The sequence below is a fragment of the Gekko japonicus genome, unplaced genomic scaffold (genome assembly GCF_001447785.1).
Source record: "Gekko japonicus isolate JY-2015 unplaced genomic scaffold, Gekko_japonicus_V1.1 scaffold859, whole genome shotgun sequence".
NCBI lineage: Eukaryota > Metazoa > Chordata > Lepidosauria > Squamata > Gekkonidae > Gekko > Gekko japonicus.
In genome coordinates this window covers 566549-583182 of record NW_015167077.1, presented here as the reverse complement: position 1 = coordinate 583182, position 16634 = coordinate 566549, and the positions used below count along the sequence as shown (strand labels likewise).

General features: G+C 45.5%; 1 protein-coding gene across 1 annotated transcript in view; it reads left to right on the top strand.

The window, feature by feature from the left end:
• NEDD9 (neural precursor cell expressed, developmentally down-regulated 9) overlaps positions 1 to 16634 on the top strand; it is a 78564-nt gene that overhangs the window by 21691 nt on the left and 40239 nt on the right. The window contains exon 2 of the mRNA XM_015412791.1: positions 15819 to 16265. Within this exon, the coding sequence (XP_015268277.1) occupies positions 15819 to 16265 (447 nt within the window). The remainder of the gene's footprint in view (positions 1 to 15818; positions 16266 to 16634) is intronic.

The following is a 16634-nucleotide window of genomic DNA, read 5'->3' as shown; positions in this document are numbered from 1 at the left end:
TGCTCTTTCTCCCCCCCCAGCTCCAAAGCGAGGGCCGAGTGACTTGCCGCTCGGGCCTCGCTGCTCTCTTCCCCCCCCCCAAGCGGCGGCAGTTCGCAGAGCGTTCCCTGCGCAGGCGCAGGGGACACTCTGTTACTTTTGGGGGGATTTAAGTATCCCACGATATTTTTTTCAGGTTTTAAGATTTTTGTGCACACCTGGGGACCGTACCAAGTGCGCACAAAAATCTCCCTCCCCCCCAGGTGCCCCCGATGCGCGGATTTAGGTATCCACACACAGGGGGCATCTTCAGAATTAGATATATAGATGTGAAGATCACCCATAGCAAATGACGTTTCCCAATGATGGGTGATAACTCGCGTGGGCCGAAGAAGCTGTCGGGAGAGCGCACAGGGATAGTGTGCATACTTTCAAAAAAGAAATCACAGTAACTTTCAAGGAAGTTTTGAAGCTCATAACGTTGCTGTCTTCGTAATGGGATGTACACAAGCCTCACTTCTCATGGAACCTCCTGCTTTCTGCAGACAGATTTGTTACACACAGTGGCTTCAGTAGTTTTCTTCCTGGAGAATACAATACAATAGGCACTTTATCCCAGGGCGGGGGGGCGGGGGGAGTTGAAAGGGAGGTTGAAGTTGTAAAAGAACTAAGGCAAAACAGACTGCCAGCTTTGGGACTAGAGATGTTCATTGTCAAGAGGCACAATAGAATAGGAGTTCTTTTATCTTGTACGCTGACCCAGCCATGTTCCTGACAGCTTCTTATTCTTAGTTTTAGGACTTCCCCTTTTCTCTGTGGCAACTAGTGCTGCCCGGGGAGGTCAGGGAAGCTCCCACTGTCCTGGCCTTCCACACGCTATGCAAGACTGAACCGTTCAAGAGGGCTTTTCCGTGCAGGTAATGGAGTGAGCTCCCGTCTCTAGTTCCAGCTCCTGCCAACCTAGCAGTTCGAAAGCAAGAAATTGCAAGTAGATAAATAGGTACCACTTCGGTGGGAAGGTAACAGCGTTCTGTGCGCCTTGGTGTTTAGTCGTGCCGGCCACGTGACCACGGAAATGTCTTCGGACAGCGCTGGCTCTTCGGCTTTGAAACGGAGATGAGCACTGCAACCCTAGAGTCGGATTTGACTGGCTTTCGAGCAAGGGAACCTTTACCTTTACCTTTAATAGGATTGTATTGTGCAGAATGGTTTTACAAACTTGCTTGGATAAATGATCGAGGACTGTGGTCTACATTTGCTGTGTTTAGTTTCTTGTAAGGAGGATCCTGTTTGTGTAATTTCTCCACCGATTATTGTGTCGTGTGAATACTTCTGCTCTGCTTCGTGTCTTCCTAGTGGTTCCAGACTTCTAAAATTCCAATGCATTGGTTAACTGAACATCCCATTTTTGTGATTGTGCTGACTTACTATGTGTCATCCGCCTTAAGTACCTGTGAGAAAGGCAGACACTAAACGTAAATAAATTAAATGAGCTACTTGCCCACAATGTTTCAACTAGCAAGAGGGGAGTGGAGTTCATCCAGTTCCCTGCTCAAGCTGCAGCCCTTCATGGCTTGTCCGTGTTGGTGTACTGTAGTGGTTAGGAGCACGGATTCTAATCTGGGAGAACCGGGTTTGATTCTCCACTCCTCCACGTGCAGCTGCTGGTGTGACCTTGAGTCAATTGCAAGTTCTCTCAGAGCTGTTCCCTCATGAGCAGTTCTTGAGAGAGAGAGCTCAGCCCCAGGGTGTCTGTTGTGGGAAGGGGAAGGGAACGGGATTGTAAGCCGCTCTGAGACTCCTTTGGGTAGTGAAGGATGAGGTATAAATCCATCCGCTCCATCATCATCATCAGGGGTCATTTCCTGCAGGAGCGCACAGGAGCGGAGCTCCGGCAGTAAGGAGCCCAGGGGGTGGGCACATGGAACAAGCCCCGCCCCCTGCTCCCAGCAGCCCTCAGTCGGGCCACAAGGAGCAAGAAGCAGCCAGGTAAGTTGCAGAGCCCCCCCCCCCCAGCCCACCGTCAGGTACAAGCTCTCCCTCCTCTGCGAGGACAGATCTGCACATTCCCCCCCCCCCCAACAGCTAGCAATCCAAAACAGTCCAGTGGCACCTTTAAGACTAAGTTTTATTCAGGTACAAGCTCTCCCTCCTCTGCGAGGACAGATCTGCACATTCCCCCCCCCCCCAACAGCTAGCAATCCAAAACAGTCCAGTGGCACCTTTAAGACTAAGTTTTATTCAGGTACAAGCTCTCCCTCCTCTGCGAGGACAGATCTGCACATTCCCCCCCCCCCCAACAGCTAGCAATCCAAAACAGTCCAGTGGAGCCTGAGCGGTGGGTGTTGCCTTCTGACACACTTCCAGTGATGTCAGACGATGTGTTAATGAGCTCCTGCACTTCTTTTTCTACGAAATGACCCCGATCATCATAAACGTACCCTGTACTTCAGAGTGGCTTTTGTGGGGAAAGTGGCATGGAGCTCCAGTGGAGAAGAAAAAGCAGTGGCAAAGATGCCTCCCACCAGCTTCTTCTCTATTCAGAGATCTTCGGATCTCATTCCATACCTTCCTCCTTTTTCTGAAAGCCATTCAGGGCATGATTTCCAAAGAGGAGGCCAGTGTAATTACTACGACCTGCACAGTTGTCCCTTTTGAACCATTAATTCTGTTTCTGCCAATCCTGTTGTGGACTGATGTCAGGTCCCCAACCCTTGCTAGCTCTCCTCTGACTTTGGAGATCTCACTGGACATTGCCTGCCCACTCCCAAGGCCATCTGTACGTCCATAAGGACCAGAAACTTGGTTTTTTTAGAAAATGAAGGCTGAGATTCTCAGGATACAGACTTCTGTCCCTATAGCTGAAATGTTTTTTCTTGCATTAGCATGGATTGGGGAATGTACCCCGGCCAATGCTCCCTCTAAGCTGTGGAGTCTTGTGAACAAAAATTCTACTTTGTGAGCGACTGGCATTAAAGTTGTGAGCGAGCGATTTGGCTGCTGCATAAATTAGTCTGCTCTGGAGCCCTCCTTCCTGAGCTAAGACGAAAACGTGTGACCTGGAGGCTAAAAAACTGTGAGCTAGCGCACACTAACTCAGCTTAGAGGGAACACTGCATTGCTCATAGCTCAGTACTTAAGTGCCATCTTAAATTAACTAACTTATCGCCATTTAGGTCATCCGGCCTAGTTGCAAAAGCAAAGGGACACAGAGAAAGGGCAGTAAAAACCGTATTCAAGACAAACCAGAGCCTTCTTGCTGATTAAAGGGGGGGGGGGACCCTGTCAAATTACAGCCACTTGCTTAAGCCCTTTTTGTTTGAGGATGCTTACATCATTCTTTTTGTTTAATTTCTCCCTCCCCCTCCCCTTCTCCTTTTTCCTGTTACTGTCTAAACATTAGTTGGGGGGGGGGGAGTGACCCGTTTTGTCGTACGGAACAGCTCATAATGGGAAAGGAGCAGGAATTTCTTCTTTGCTCAGAGAAGGTGATAGTTTCCTTGGTAGCTGTAATAATAAACTCTTTTGCCTGCGTAGGTGGCGGTCGGTGTAAAAAAGGAGTTAATCATTCTGGTATATGGTTCCGTGTACACAAGCCTACGTGCTGAGGGACATTTTTTTTCCCCACCTCCTCCTTCCCCAGCTGTGGCAGGGGAGACTGACACAGGGGGAAAAAATTGGGAATACTCATTAGTTATTGTTGTCTGGTTGGGGGTGTGTGGTGTGTGTGTGTGTGTGTGTTCTAGACTAGGAGTTCTGGGGGGGCGGGGGGGCATTCGGACCAGATGCAGTTAGCTGGGTAAAGAATCCATTGTACTCCATCTCCCCCCCTGCTTTCAGTTATCATCTCTCACTGTTTGCTTCAAGGCCGCCCTGCCTCTGCCACCCTCTTGTTAACCACGTCATTCTCCTTGTTTACTTGAGGAGGCAGGATGGGCCCTCCCAGCTTTTCCACCCTGGCTCTGGCTTGACCTCTTTTGCCTGTGTCATGTTAAAGCTGACAGCTCCGACGCAGCCCGCAAGTGTCTTTCATCTTCTTGCCTGGAAAAGCCTAAAGAAATTCTTCTTTCAGTCTCATCACTATGATTTTTTCGTACAGTGATCCCCCCCCCCCCCGCGTATACTTAATTATACCCCCCCCCCCCCTGCATAATCTAAGTGAATTTTGCACTCACTTTGGCTTGGATATTGCAGCAACTTTTACATTTGAATCTGCCCTATGCCAGGCCAAACTATGTGTCCGTCAACATCATTCTCTACTGACTGGAGTTGGTCTCCAGGCTCTTAGGCAGAGAAAGGTATTTTTGGCCACTGTGTGAGAGAGTGTTGGACTGGATGGGCCATTGGCCTGATCCAACACTGGCTTCTCTTATGTTCTTAAAGGTTCTTCCCAGAACCCCTGACTGGAGATGCCAGCGACTGTTTCTGAGACCTCATGTACGCTACCACTGACCTAGGCTTCCCAAGTCCCCCCGGGGGGCGGGGAAACCCCTGCCCCAGAGGCCCGTTCCCCACCACAGGCGGGGCCCAGCGTCGTCACATCACCTCCAGCCACGGCGTGCTCCAGCCACGGACCGGGAGTCCCCCGGTAAGAAGAAATTTCCACTTGGCAACCCTACACTGACCTGTAGCCCATTTTCTAGTTTATTGTATATGCTTTCTGGACAGGCAGGGCAATACCTACCACTGCTCCATCTTCCTTTGTCATTTTTATAGAGTTAAGGTCCAGAGATCACTGTATAAAACTGATTTTAAAAGAGCGATTCCTTAAGTAAAAGCCTGGGTAAATGACGTTTTGGCCTGGCACCTAAAAGAAAGTAGCACAGGCACTGGGTGGGTGTCAAGGTAAAGGTCATTCCAGAAGGGATGAATAGCCCTGTCCGGTTGCCACCCACCTCCCCTCTGAAAGCAGAGAGCAGGGCTGATGAGGCAGATCTTAACTGGTGGGCTGCACAATGTGGGAGTAGGAGGTCCTTCAGATACCTTGTCCCTAAGCCATTTAGAGCTTCAAAGGTTGAATTGTGCCCGGAAACAAATGGGCAACCATTGCAGATCTTTTGACACTGGCGTGATGTGGTCCCTGTAATCCAGACGCTGACAGTAATTTACCACTGTAAATGATACACATAACAAATGGTTTTGCCACCATGCATAAATGACATCTGCACCAGTGGAATAGTGACCTCATAGTCCTTGAAAGTACAAGTCTCTCTTCAGAATGATGCAGTCACCGGCTCATGATGCAGAGAAGAGTTTGCAAAAGAAAACACTCAGTAGACGGCATGGGCTCAAGGTTAGCTTTAGTGCGAACCAAAGGAGCGGTGACAGCACACCTAGGTTGCTTTGCCGTTTCTTAGGGCTTCATCAGGCCACTTTTCTTAGTGATGGAGCCCACCTGGCTCTGGCAAGATTCAAAATGACATGAAGTCAACCAGTATATTCCAAGTAGTTAGGAATCAGGCTATTTGACTTTCTTCTTCTTCTTTTTTTAAAAATAATCTCTTTATTGGGTTTTCCAAAACAATCAAACAAACAAAGAAAAAATCAAGAGCACCTACAACATAATATTCCAACAATACTTATCTCTTACATGTTTTCCTTCCTCTTAACACAATAACTTCAGGAAATAATTACAGAAATACTTTAAATTATATATAATAATCCAGAATTATAATCTGGCCACAAAAAGCAAGATTGGATATGATCCTCTTTTCTATAAATTTACTCTTTCAAAGCTTCTTCTTTATTCATTTAGGGTCTCAAAAACCATACTAATTGAAGATTCCGATATTTCATGGTAGGACCTTCTATTCAAAAGAAAAATATCAAATTCCTTGTTTCTTATACACAAATTAAATTCATACTTTACATTTAATGATATCTATTTTATATACCTACAACCCAACATCTTAAGGACTCACCCTTGTTTACTATTTTTTTGTTATTATTATTGTTTCATCACATTCAGGAGACCTTCTAAATAAATCACTGCATAATCATTACTATAGTTCCTCCTAGTCTATCTACCACCACTTGCTACCTACTAATCAGTAAATCATATTATATAGTCACAAATTCATTGAGAAAACAACCATAAATATACCTAACTATTTTTCTCAATTCATCCTATTTAAGCTGCCTACATCTTTCTGGCATTAACAACCAAAAAGGACCTGGAAAGTTATTCTACTACCCAATGTGCCATACTTTACTGCATTTCTTCCCCCTCTAATTATAGATATTCACATATTATTATTGCCAGCATTTTCTACCTAATCATGTTGTATAGCCACAGATTAATTGAGCAGGCACAGAATTTAGTAGCAGCAGTACACAGCAATTAACCAACAAACTATATACCCTAATATCTTTCTCAAGAAGGCCTTTTAAATAAATCCTTATATATTAATTACTACAATTCCCACACTCCTACTCTATCTACTTATAATTACTCACATAAAATCATTACCACCACTTACTACCTACTGATCAAAACATCATATTATATAGCCATCATAGTAAATAGCCAGAAGTATACCCAGATATCTTTCTCAGTTCCATTCATTTTGTCCTATTAAACTTCCTCTGTCTTTCTGACATACAGAACAGAAAATTATTTTACACAATGCACCAAACATTTACTGCATTTCTTCCCCCTCTATCTAGTTATAAGTATTTATATAATATTATTGCCTTCATTTTCCTACCTATTAATTATTTAATCATGTTGTATAGCCACAGATTAATTAAGCAAGCACAGAAATTAGCATCAGCAGTTCACAACATTTAACCTACAAATAGTATGCCCTAATATGCCCTAATATCTTTCTTAATACCTTTCATCACATTCTGTTAATCTTCCTACATCACTCTGGTATAAAGGCACAAAAAAATATTCTACTACACACTATATAATGCGTATTGTTTTTTGTTTTTCGTTTCAATGATATATTTTTTTTAACAATCACAGTCAGGTGCCTTAACTCTTTGTATTCACGAGTCATTATTTCTCCGGTTTGCCACCTCAATTTCATAACTTCCAACTCCAGTTTTCTCCCTTGTCAAACACCTTTCTCTTCTTTTAATCACCCTCTTCATTTCTTTATGTATTTTCTCTCTGGAGCCTCTCTTAACTAAGTCCAACGCTTTGGAATATCCTAAAGGTTTCTTCCATCGACCTATTCGATTAGAATGGCTCTTTTTTCTTTTTATAAGGTAGAGTGCCTTGTAATTCTTTCTCATTGCATGTCTCCACAAGAATTACACTCCTCTTCCAAATTCTGTAAACTCTGCAGAGCTTTTCCCTCATCCCTCTGTTCCTGACGCGAAATCCGATGTCTTTCAACACAACTTTTCCAAGCAGTCTCCACAGCTTGTTGGATTTCATCTCGCAAAATTTTTTAAAATTGTTCTATGGTAAGCTGCCCAATTTCAATATTGTCAAAGTTTCCTCCCACCTCATTTTTTCCTGTTAGTACGGTCTCGTTATTCTCCACCGTCGCCATTTTACTCAGTCTTTTCACGTATGTTCTATCTCATCAGTCCTTTGCCCTTATTGTACTGCATTTATAAAGTAGCCTAATGTTGTGTTTACACTATCAATCTATCAAAGTCCCAATCAGCATTTCTTCACTCCCCCGTTTATTCCATTTACTCCATTTACCTTTGACTCCGTTCCTTTTCTTAGCTGCTTGCAAAGTTCCATAGTTGGAAAAATTCCTTCGGGGGTTATTTTAAAAAGTTTCCTTGCTAGTTTTTAGTTGAATCTTTTCTTCTTCTTCTTTAATATCTTCTTTTCCTCCTCCTTTTTGCTGTATATTTAATTTTTTGCTTCTTGCTTGAGTTAAAAGGACGGTTGGCTGCGGCTGTGCAGAGCATGCTCTACCCTGCAAACTGCTCCCGCTTCTGGGCAGTAATGGGCACCCGACCCTCATTGCCAGTCAAGGGAGGGGCCAAAACAGAACCCCCTGCTCCGAACCTCTCTCCGGGAGGTCCGTCGGAGTTCTCCCGGCGACCGGGAGACTCCAAAAAGGAGCTGAAAGGGTTCAGGCGGCTCAGCGCTGGCTGAGACCCGCCTGTCGCCATGCCGTGCCAAACCAGAAGTTCCCCAGGCTATTTGACTTTCAAGGACTATTAGGTCACTATTCAACTGGTGCAGATGTCATTTATGTATGGTGGCAAAACCATTTGTTATATGTATCATTTATAGTTGTAAGTAGAACTGTATAAGAAGACAGAAGTCTCAAGTGTGATTTGTACAGCGTGACAGATTATTCTGGTTATTTGCTTGCGCAACTGTATTTGCTGTATTTCCATTTTTTGTGTGGTCACTGACAGTAACTTGGCTGCTGCATCTTTGATCAACTGAAGTTTCCATGCCATTTTCAAAGGCAGCCCCACATAGAGCACATTATAGTAATCTAACCTTTCTTTAATCAGAGCTTGGATCACCGTGGCCAGATCCCACTTTTCAAGGGATGGATGTAGCTACCAAAGCTGACAGAAGGCACGGCATGTCACAGATGTAGGGTCACCGACTTCAGTTGGGAAATTCATGAAGATCCGGGGGTACGGCCTAGGGAAGGGGAGGGTTTGGGGAGGGGAGGGGAGGGACCTCATCAGGGTATAATTCTATAGAATCCAGCCTCAGAAGCAGCCATTATCTCCAGGGGAACTGATCTCTGTTGTCTAGAGATCAGTTGTAATTCCAGGAGATATCTAGGCCCCACCGGGAAGTTACAGTAACCAGAGAGATCATGGGATTGGTAAATGAAAAATAAACAATAACAACCGTAATATAATTACAAAAAGTCAATTCAATTTTTCAAGGGTTTGATAAATATTGGCTGCTGCCATACGGCAGGAAAAGCGACCGGGGAAGTGTGGCTAATTCTGAGCCGCACCAAAGTTGAGATCCCGGGTGGGATCCCACGGATCCCCTGAGCCGTGGCGCATCGCTCCCCGGCACGATCAGATGCCGAGGAGAAAGCGACGGTGGGAAGGGGAGGCTGGCGAACTGCACATGCTCACACATGCGCAGTTCGGCCAGGAGCCGGGGATGCGCCGGTGCAAGGACGCGCCGGCGATCCCACGGCCAAGCTTGAGGCGCTCTTCTTCTTTTTTAGTGCGGGGTTTTGGGCGGGAGGGATAGATCGGGGACGGACAGGCAACGATTCCCAGATGTTGCCGTGGGATTGCGCCCGTTTGCTCCGCCCCCGATCCGTCCCTCTCCCGGCCCAAAACCCCTCGTGCAAACAGGGTCATTAATACATTTCTGTGAAATCACATGGACATATATCCTTCACAATAGGAATAATCCAATGACATAATCCTCTTCTCTGTTGCAGGAGATGGCCTGGTCCTCTTCACCTCAAACGTCATCCAATGCAAATAAAGTGCAATAGCCAATAAAATGTTCTTAGTGTCTTTCTTATTCTTATATCAAAGTAGAATGAAAAGTCACGATTCCACAGATAGGCTTGCTCAAACACCTGTTTCAGTAGGCTTCCTCAGAGCAGAATTCGTGTAGACTTCACAAAATCTCTTCTTAGTTTCTTGGTTGCATCTTCTCTCTCATAGGCATGAATACCCCAACCTGTGAATCTGCTCCATCAAGGGATGGGCAGCCCCCCCCCCCGGCAGTCTGGCTCTGTTGTTCCTGAGCAGTTTCTCTCTCCACTAACCAATAGCACCTCAGTCTGGTCTGGATTGAGCTTTAGTTCATTGCATCTCATTCATTCCATTATTTTCTGCAGACTCAACTGACTCAGCTGTTAAGGAGAAACAATGCTGAGTATCATCCACATATTGGGTAGCACCTTATTCCAAATCCCCTGATGATCTCTCCCACTGCAAAATGATGCAGTGATGGGAAAACAAGCGTACTGGTATCTGTTGGTACCACTGCCGAGGAAAGAGTGGAGAGGAAATGTATTTTCAACTAAATGTGCAATCCTAGGTAGAGTTACTCCAGTCTAAACCCACTGATTTAATAGGTGGCACTGTGTGATTGTTTGTTTTCATTCTTTGCAACCTCAACGTTGTTCCGCAACTGTGATCCACAAAGCCCTCCATGAAGATAGATTCAGGCCGGTCACCGTGTTGGTCTGAAACAGCAGAGTGAATTTTGCGTACAGTGGCACCTTTAGGACCATCAAAGTTTAATTTTGAGTATAAGCCTCTGTGTGCATGCACACTTCTTCAGACAGTAAATTCAGATAGAATCTGAAGTGTACATTGGACACCAAAGCTTATACTCAGAATTAAACTTTGTCGGTCTTAAAGGTGCCACCGGATTCCAACTTTGTTCCACAAAGCCCTGATAAAGGAAGCCACAAAACAGCTACATCGTAGTCGTCCAATCAAGCTGTTGATAGGATGGAGGAGGAGAAACCTTAACTGATCCCCCTTTGTTAGCCTTGGTAAGGCCCTCCAAATTATTGCTGACCTTCTGTCACTCTTAATTTTTTCCTCCTACTGTTTTCGATGCATTTGTTCCAATTAAATGTTGAAACCAGGATGGTTCTGCTTGCCTGGTCAAACGTGATATCTGTCTCCCATCCACCCAGCTGTGAAATAGGGACCTGGTACACTGGGCTGGGCGAGGTCAAAGTTGATTTAACCTGGCACTTATTGGCTGTATTACCACCCCATAAAACTTAGGCTACGGAAAATGGTGAGTCTAGTGGCTTGTTACTTTGAAAAGTATTATTAAATAATTTGTATCCCACCAACCCAAGGTAGAGGCTCAAGGTGGCTTACAACATATATCACCAGCTAATAATAATAATTATTATTATTATTAATAATAATAATACCCCACCCTGTCCCATGAGTGGGCTCAGGGCGGCTTACAACATAAATTCCACAAAACAATAAAAGCAATAAAACCAATAAGACAGTAGATGGCACAATATACAATAACAAAAAAAAACAACCCTTGCCTCATGTCAGGTGGATATATAGGATATAAAACATCTAAAAACTGTAAATGATAAAAACATATGTTAACCAAAAGCAAAAAAGAAAGCGCTGGACTGACACACAGCTCAGAAATGCAGCAATGGAGTCAAGTGGTCCTATAGTGTCTTCCAAAAGCCTCAGAGAAAAGGCCCTTTTGTGTCTCCTCTGGAGGCCATTCCAGGGGTTCGGGGCTGTGATCCAACATTGGCGTCTCTTATGTTCTTATGTTCTTAGAGCACGCAAGCAAGAGCTGCTTGGAGGAACAAAGCCAGCACATAGGTTCATACCAGAAGAGATGGTCCCTTCCTGCTATTATTATTATTTCCTTTATCTACACCCTCTTTTCTTCCCAGTGGGGTCCCAAAGCCGCTTACAGTATTCCCCTCTCCTTCATTTTATCCTCAGAACAACCCTATGAGGTAGATTGGGCTGAGTATCTGTGACTAGGCCAAGGTTACCCAGCAACCTTCAATGGCACAGTGGGAATTCGAACCCAGGTCTAGCAGAACCTTTTCTGCCTAGGGTTGCCAAGTGGTCTTACCTTGCCCGGCGGGGGAGCCTTGCTGGGCTCTGGGAGCTCTTCGTCGGCGCGCGCCACCAGCACGTCACTGGAAGTGACGTGCTATGTTGCTCACGTTGGGGGCATGGCCCAGACCGTCGGGGGGGGGACCATATGGTTTTCCCCCTGACAATCTGGGCCACGCCCCACGCAGCTTCGGGGGGCCCCCCGGGGCCCGATTCCGCCGCGGCGGAAATCGGGCCTCCAAAGCGGGGGGTTCCCCGCCCCCCAGGCCCACTTGGCAGCCCTATTTCTGCCTCTTCCAAAATACTAACACTGAAGGGTGTCCAATGAAGTTGATGGGCAGTAGATTTAAGATGAACCAAAGGAAAGTAGTTCTTTACACAGCAAGGGATTAAAAGGTAGAATTCATTACCTGAGGATGTAGTGATGGCCACAGGCGTAGACTGCTTTAAGACAGATTCATGGAGGGCAGGTCTATCAGTGGCTACTAGCCATGGTGACTGAAGGAACCTCCACGTTCAGAGGCAGTCAGCCTCTGAATTCCAGCACTGGGAGGCAATATTGTTGTTGGCCTTCCAGAGGAATTGGTTGTTGGCCACTATGTGAGACAGGATGCTGGACTAGATGGACCACTAGAAAGATCCGGCAGGGCTCTCCTGATGTTCTTATCTGATGTTCTTCTGATGTCCAGCGCTCTAACCTCTACACCACCCTGCCTCTAAATAGATGCAGTTACTTTCATATAACCTTCTTATAAGGCAGTGAATCCGTAACACAGTAAAATAAATTAGGCACCATTAAACTGCCAGTTTGGGGGGGGGGAGGCTGGAATTTCATAATCTTCTACCCACATTTTGTGTTGTTTGCTTGTTAATTAAAATGCCTTTGCCCCCACTTTTCTCCCACACTGTGGGAGTCAAAGCAACTTACACAACGGGGTGAATAAATTACAATTTAGAATGAAGGTAGAAAGAAAGCGGCCTGTCATCCCTCACAGAACAACCGGGTCCTTAATAAATGAAATGTTTCAGTAGTCCTTTACCCAGGCTGAAGTTTCGGTAACGCGGCAGGCCCAGTGCGGAGCTGCCTCACAAACCCTAGCAGAGTGTCAGGCAGAAGTTCTGAAAACCTTGGAACTCTTCATACGTTCAAGCACGGGCTTCAATAATAATTTGGAACAAACCCATAGCTTGTTGAAAAGACTCCACAGAAGCCACAAATCTTCAGCTTGAAAGCACGGCTGTCCTCGTATGCGCCCCATGTCTCTGTTTTAATGCTTCAGAGACATTTCTTGTTAATTTTCAATAGTTTACAATTCATCTGTGCCGTGAAACCTTCTCTGGCCTGTAGCGGGTAGACAGGTTAATGGCTGTCAGTGTGCTTTGCTCTAGCGACTTGAGCCAAGAAATGAAGTGTTCTAGGCCTTTGTGAAGGTTTCCAAGAATGACAGCCTATGCAGATTCTGTCTGCTCTCTTCTGACTGCCTTGTTTGGCTGACACCCTTAGTACTGAATGTGCCAGACACTTATATATACAGAAATGAGAAAGAGAGGCAGGCAAAAGCGTGTTTTGTCTGTGAATGGAGACAGCATATTTTTAGATAGGTACAGGAAAGCTTACGTTATGAAATTATATAATGGGAATAAGAGCCAAGGAAATCTGTCATGGATACAAAGTAGGGTTCCCAGATGGCCTCTTCTCTCCAGTGGGAGCAGAACGACATTGCAAGGTCACTTCTGGTTGTACCTGGAAGTGACATCGTGACTCTCGAGGAATTCTCCTGTCTCTCTGGTAAAAACCATTGAGATCTGGGGAATTCCTAGAGCTTTATGACATCACATCCAGGTACAACCAGAAGTGATGTTGCGGTGTCGCTCTGCCCCCCATTTTTGCTCCCACTTGAGTGAAGAGAAGGGGCCAGGAGATCTGGCAGGCCTAATACATAGTGAAGCCCAGTACATTGGGGGCCACAACAATGCTGCTTCTTCCTGCTCTGCTGTAACATAAAATGCCAAAGACAACATGAGAAAAGCTCAGCTTCCATGCCAAGTTTCTTTAGGGTTGACAGTGGCATTGGAAACAACTGCAGAGTGGGCTCCTCCTTTCTGGTTGGCACGGAGAGTCAGTTTGGTGCAGCGGTTAAGAGCATGGACTCTGGGAGAACCGAGTTGGAGTCCCCACTTCTCCACATGCAGCTGCTGGTGTGACCTTGGGTCAGTTACAAGCGCTTTCAGAGCTGTTCTCTCATAAGCAGTCCTTGAAAGAGCTCTCTCAACCCCACCTACCTCACAGGGTGTCTGTTGTGGGGAGGGGAAGTGAAAGAGATTGTAAGCTGCTCTGAGACTCCTTTGGGTAGTGAAGGGCAGGGTATAAATCCAAACTCCTCCTCCTCCTCCTCCTGTTATTGAAGTAATATGAGAAGGAGTGTTGCTGCTGAGATTGCTTGCTACCAGGGTAGTGTGTCTACCAGTCTTTAGATCTGGGTTTGATGTCAGGTATAGCTGTGGTGGCTCAAGTGGTTAAGACGCTGAACTGCAGGCTGTGGAAGGTCAGTAGTTCAGCAGTTCGAGTACCGAGTTGCCGCATGACGGAGTGAGCTCCCGTCTCTAGTTCCAGCTCCTGCCAACCTAGCAGTTCGAAAGCAAGAAATTGCAAGTAGATAAATAGGTACCACTTTGGTGGGAAGGTAACAGCGTTCCGTGCTCCTTTTTGTTTATGCATGCCGGCCACATGACGACGGAAACGTCTTCGGACAGCGCTGGCTCTTCGGCTTTGAAACGGAGATGAGCACCGCAACCCTAGAGTCGGATCCGACTGGCTTTCGAGCAAGGGAACCTTTACCTTTACCTTTTTATAGGCGTTCCAGGTAGAGAACATTACATTTCTCATTTTCTTTACATTGGGGGCAAATATGTATTAAGGTTGTTCTGCATAGCCAGAAGGTGCAAGAAACCACGAGATTTTGCAGTAGGAAGCCAAATTCTGAGGTTTATCATTTAAGGAGTGGTCAAGCAGATTGCTTGGCTTTACAGACCTTATTAAGAAATGTTACACTGAGCTTAGTGGGCGTGTATTAGGAGGGGGAAAGAGAAAGAGAGGTGTTTCATATTCTGCCAGCAAAGTTTTACGTGAAAAATCAGAACCTGTTGATGTCACTCATTCGGAATAAGATATCATTTGCTGAAAGTGTACTTAATAAACGTTGTCTTGCTCATCCTCACCACAATCCAGCGAAGTAGGTCTTCATTGAGGGTGAGAAAAGAGATTTGCCCAAGGCGATGCAGTGAGTTAATGACTGGATTAGGGCTTAAGCCTAGGACACCATCCGCCCTTCTCTGTCATCACAGAAATTATAAATCTTGTGAAATATTAAAGAGGTTTCCCAAATGCAGTAATCAGAGTTTTGCAACACATTCTCCTGTTCAGCATTAAAAATAATAATAATTAGGCAGGCTTACCATGCCTGATGTCTGCCAGTGAAACATCATTTCCTAGGAGAAACTACACTAAAGAAAATACATAACTTTCTAATTCCTAATCTTCAAGGACCAGGAAGAGATCTCCTGGTTATACATGTATGCTATTTGTTTCTATCTGAACTCTGTTAAAAGAAAATGTCATAGTATTTGAGCTTTATTTCAAGGCAGAAATACTGATTTTTTATTTGTGTGGGTTTAAAAAAAATGTTCCGTGGTGGCTTAGAGGTTAAGACGCTGAGTTGCAGACCAAAAGGTCTGTAGTTTGGCAGTTTGAGACCCTCGTGCTGCGTGACGGAATGAGCTCCCATCTCTGGCACTAGCTCTTGCCAACCTAGCAGTTCAAAAGCAAGAAATTGCAAGTAGATAAATAGGTACCACTTCAGTGGGAAGGTAACAGCGTTCCGTGTGCCTCGGCGTTTAGTCATGCCGGCCACATGACCACAGAGAAGTCTTCGGACAGCGCTGGCTCTTCGGCTTGGAAACGGAGATGAGCACTGCCCTCTAGAGTCAGATTCGACTAGCTTTCGAGCAAGGGAAACCTTCACCTTTACCTTTTAAAACATGTTTAAGTGGGCCCACTTTTACAGCGAAGTCATGTGAAATAATTGCTTCATGCAGCAAATCCCAAACAAGGTGCCATTTTGCATCATCCAGTCTTAATATTTCAGTGCTTAAAGAAATAAACAGGAGTAGGGGCAGAAGAAGGTTCCATTTTGATGGCAGCGGGATTCAGACACACAAATGTTGATTTACATGTCCCACTCATATAATGAGTGCCGTCTATGTGACTTTTTTTTTTTAACTTTAAAGAAACCAAGTGTACCCAGAACTGACTGTACGCTTAAGTTCCCTCTGTCTTTCTGTTGTCTCTACAGAATCTTATGGCCAGAGCCCTCTACGATAATGTCCCAGAATGTGCAGAAGAGTTGGCCTTCCGCAAAGGTGACATTCTGACAGTGATAGAGCAGAACACTGAAGGATTGGAAGGATGGTGGCTCTGCTCCTTACACGGAAGGCAAGGCATTGTCCCCGGCAACCGTGTAAAACTTCTGGTAGGTCCTGTGCAGGAGAGTCCTTCGAGCCAAGAAGTGCCAAGTGCAGGATCAGTACCTCAACCCTTTAACCACCAGAAGGTCTACCAAGTACCAAGCGCGCATGCTTCTCCTCGTGACCCTGTCTACCAGGTGCCGCCTTCGTACATGAATCAGGGAATCTACCAGATACCAAGTGGTCATGGTCTTCAGGGGCAAGATGTGTACCAAGTGCCTCCATCTGGGCAAAGAAGTCTTGGTGGAATCGATGGCTCTCCTATAAGTAGCAAGGTGAGTCCCATTCCCCTTTAAGCATCTGTTTCAGAACTGTTTGCTTGACCCGTAGAACTGTGGGATTGAGAAAGTGGTTGAACTTGCATGAGGTGAACGTCAGGCAACGAGAAATGGATAAAGAGTCATCTTTGTTGTTGTTGTTCAGTCGCACAGTCGAGTCCGACTCTTCGCGACCCCATGGACCAGCTCCCGCTGGACCAGTTAGGGTTAGGGTTAGAGTCATCTACTTTTTTTAAAAAATGCATCTATGTCTTTTGGAGTGAAAGTGAAGCCAATGGGAATTTTAGTTGTTATTCCCATACGGATACCCTCTTTTCCTTAGGGACACAAAGCAGCTTACATATACAATATACAAAAAACACAATT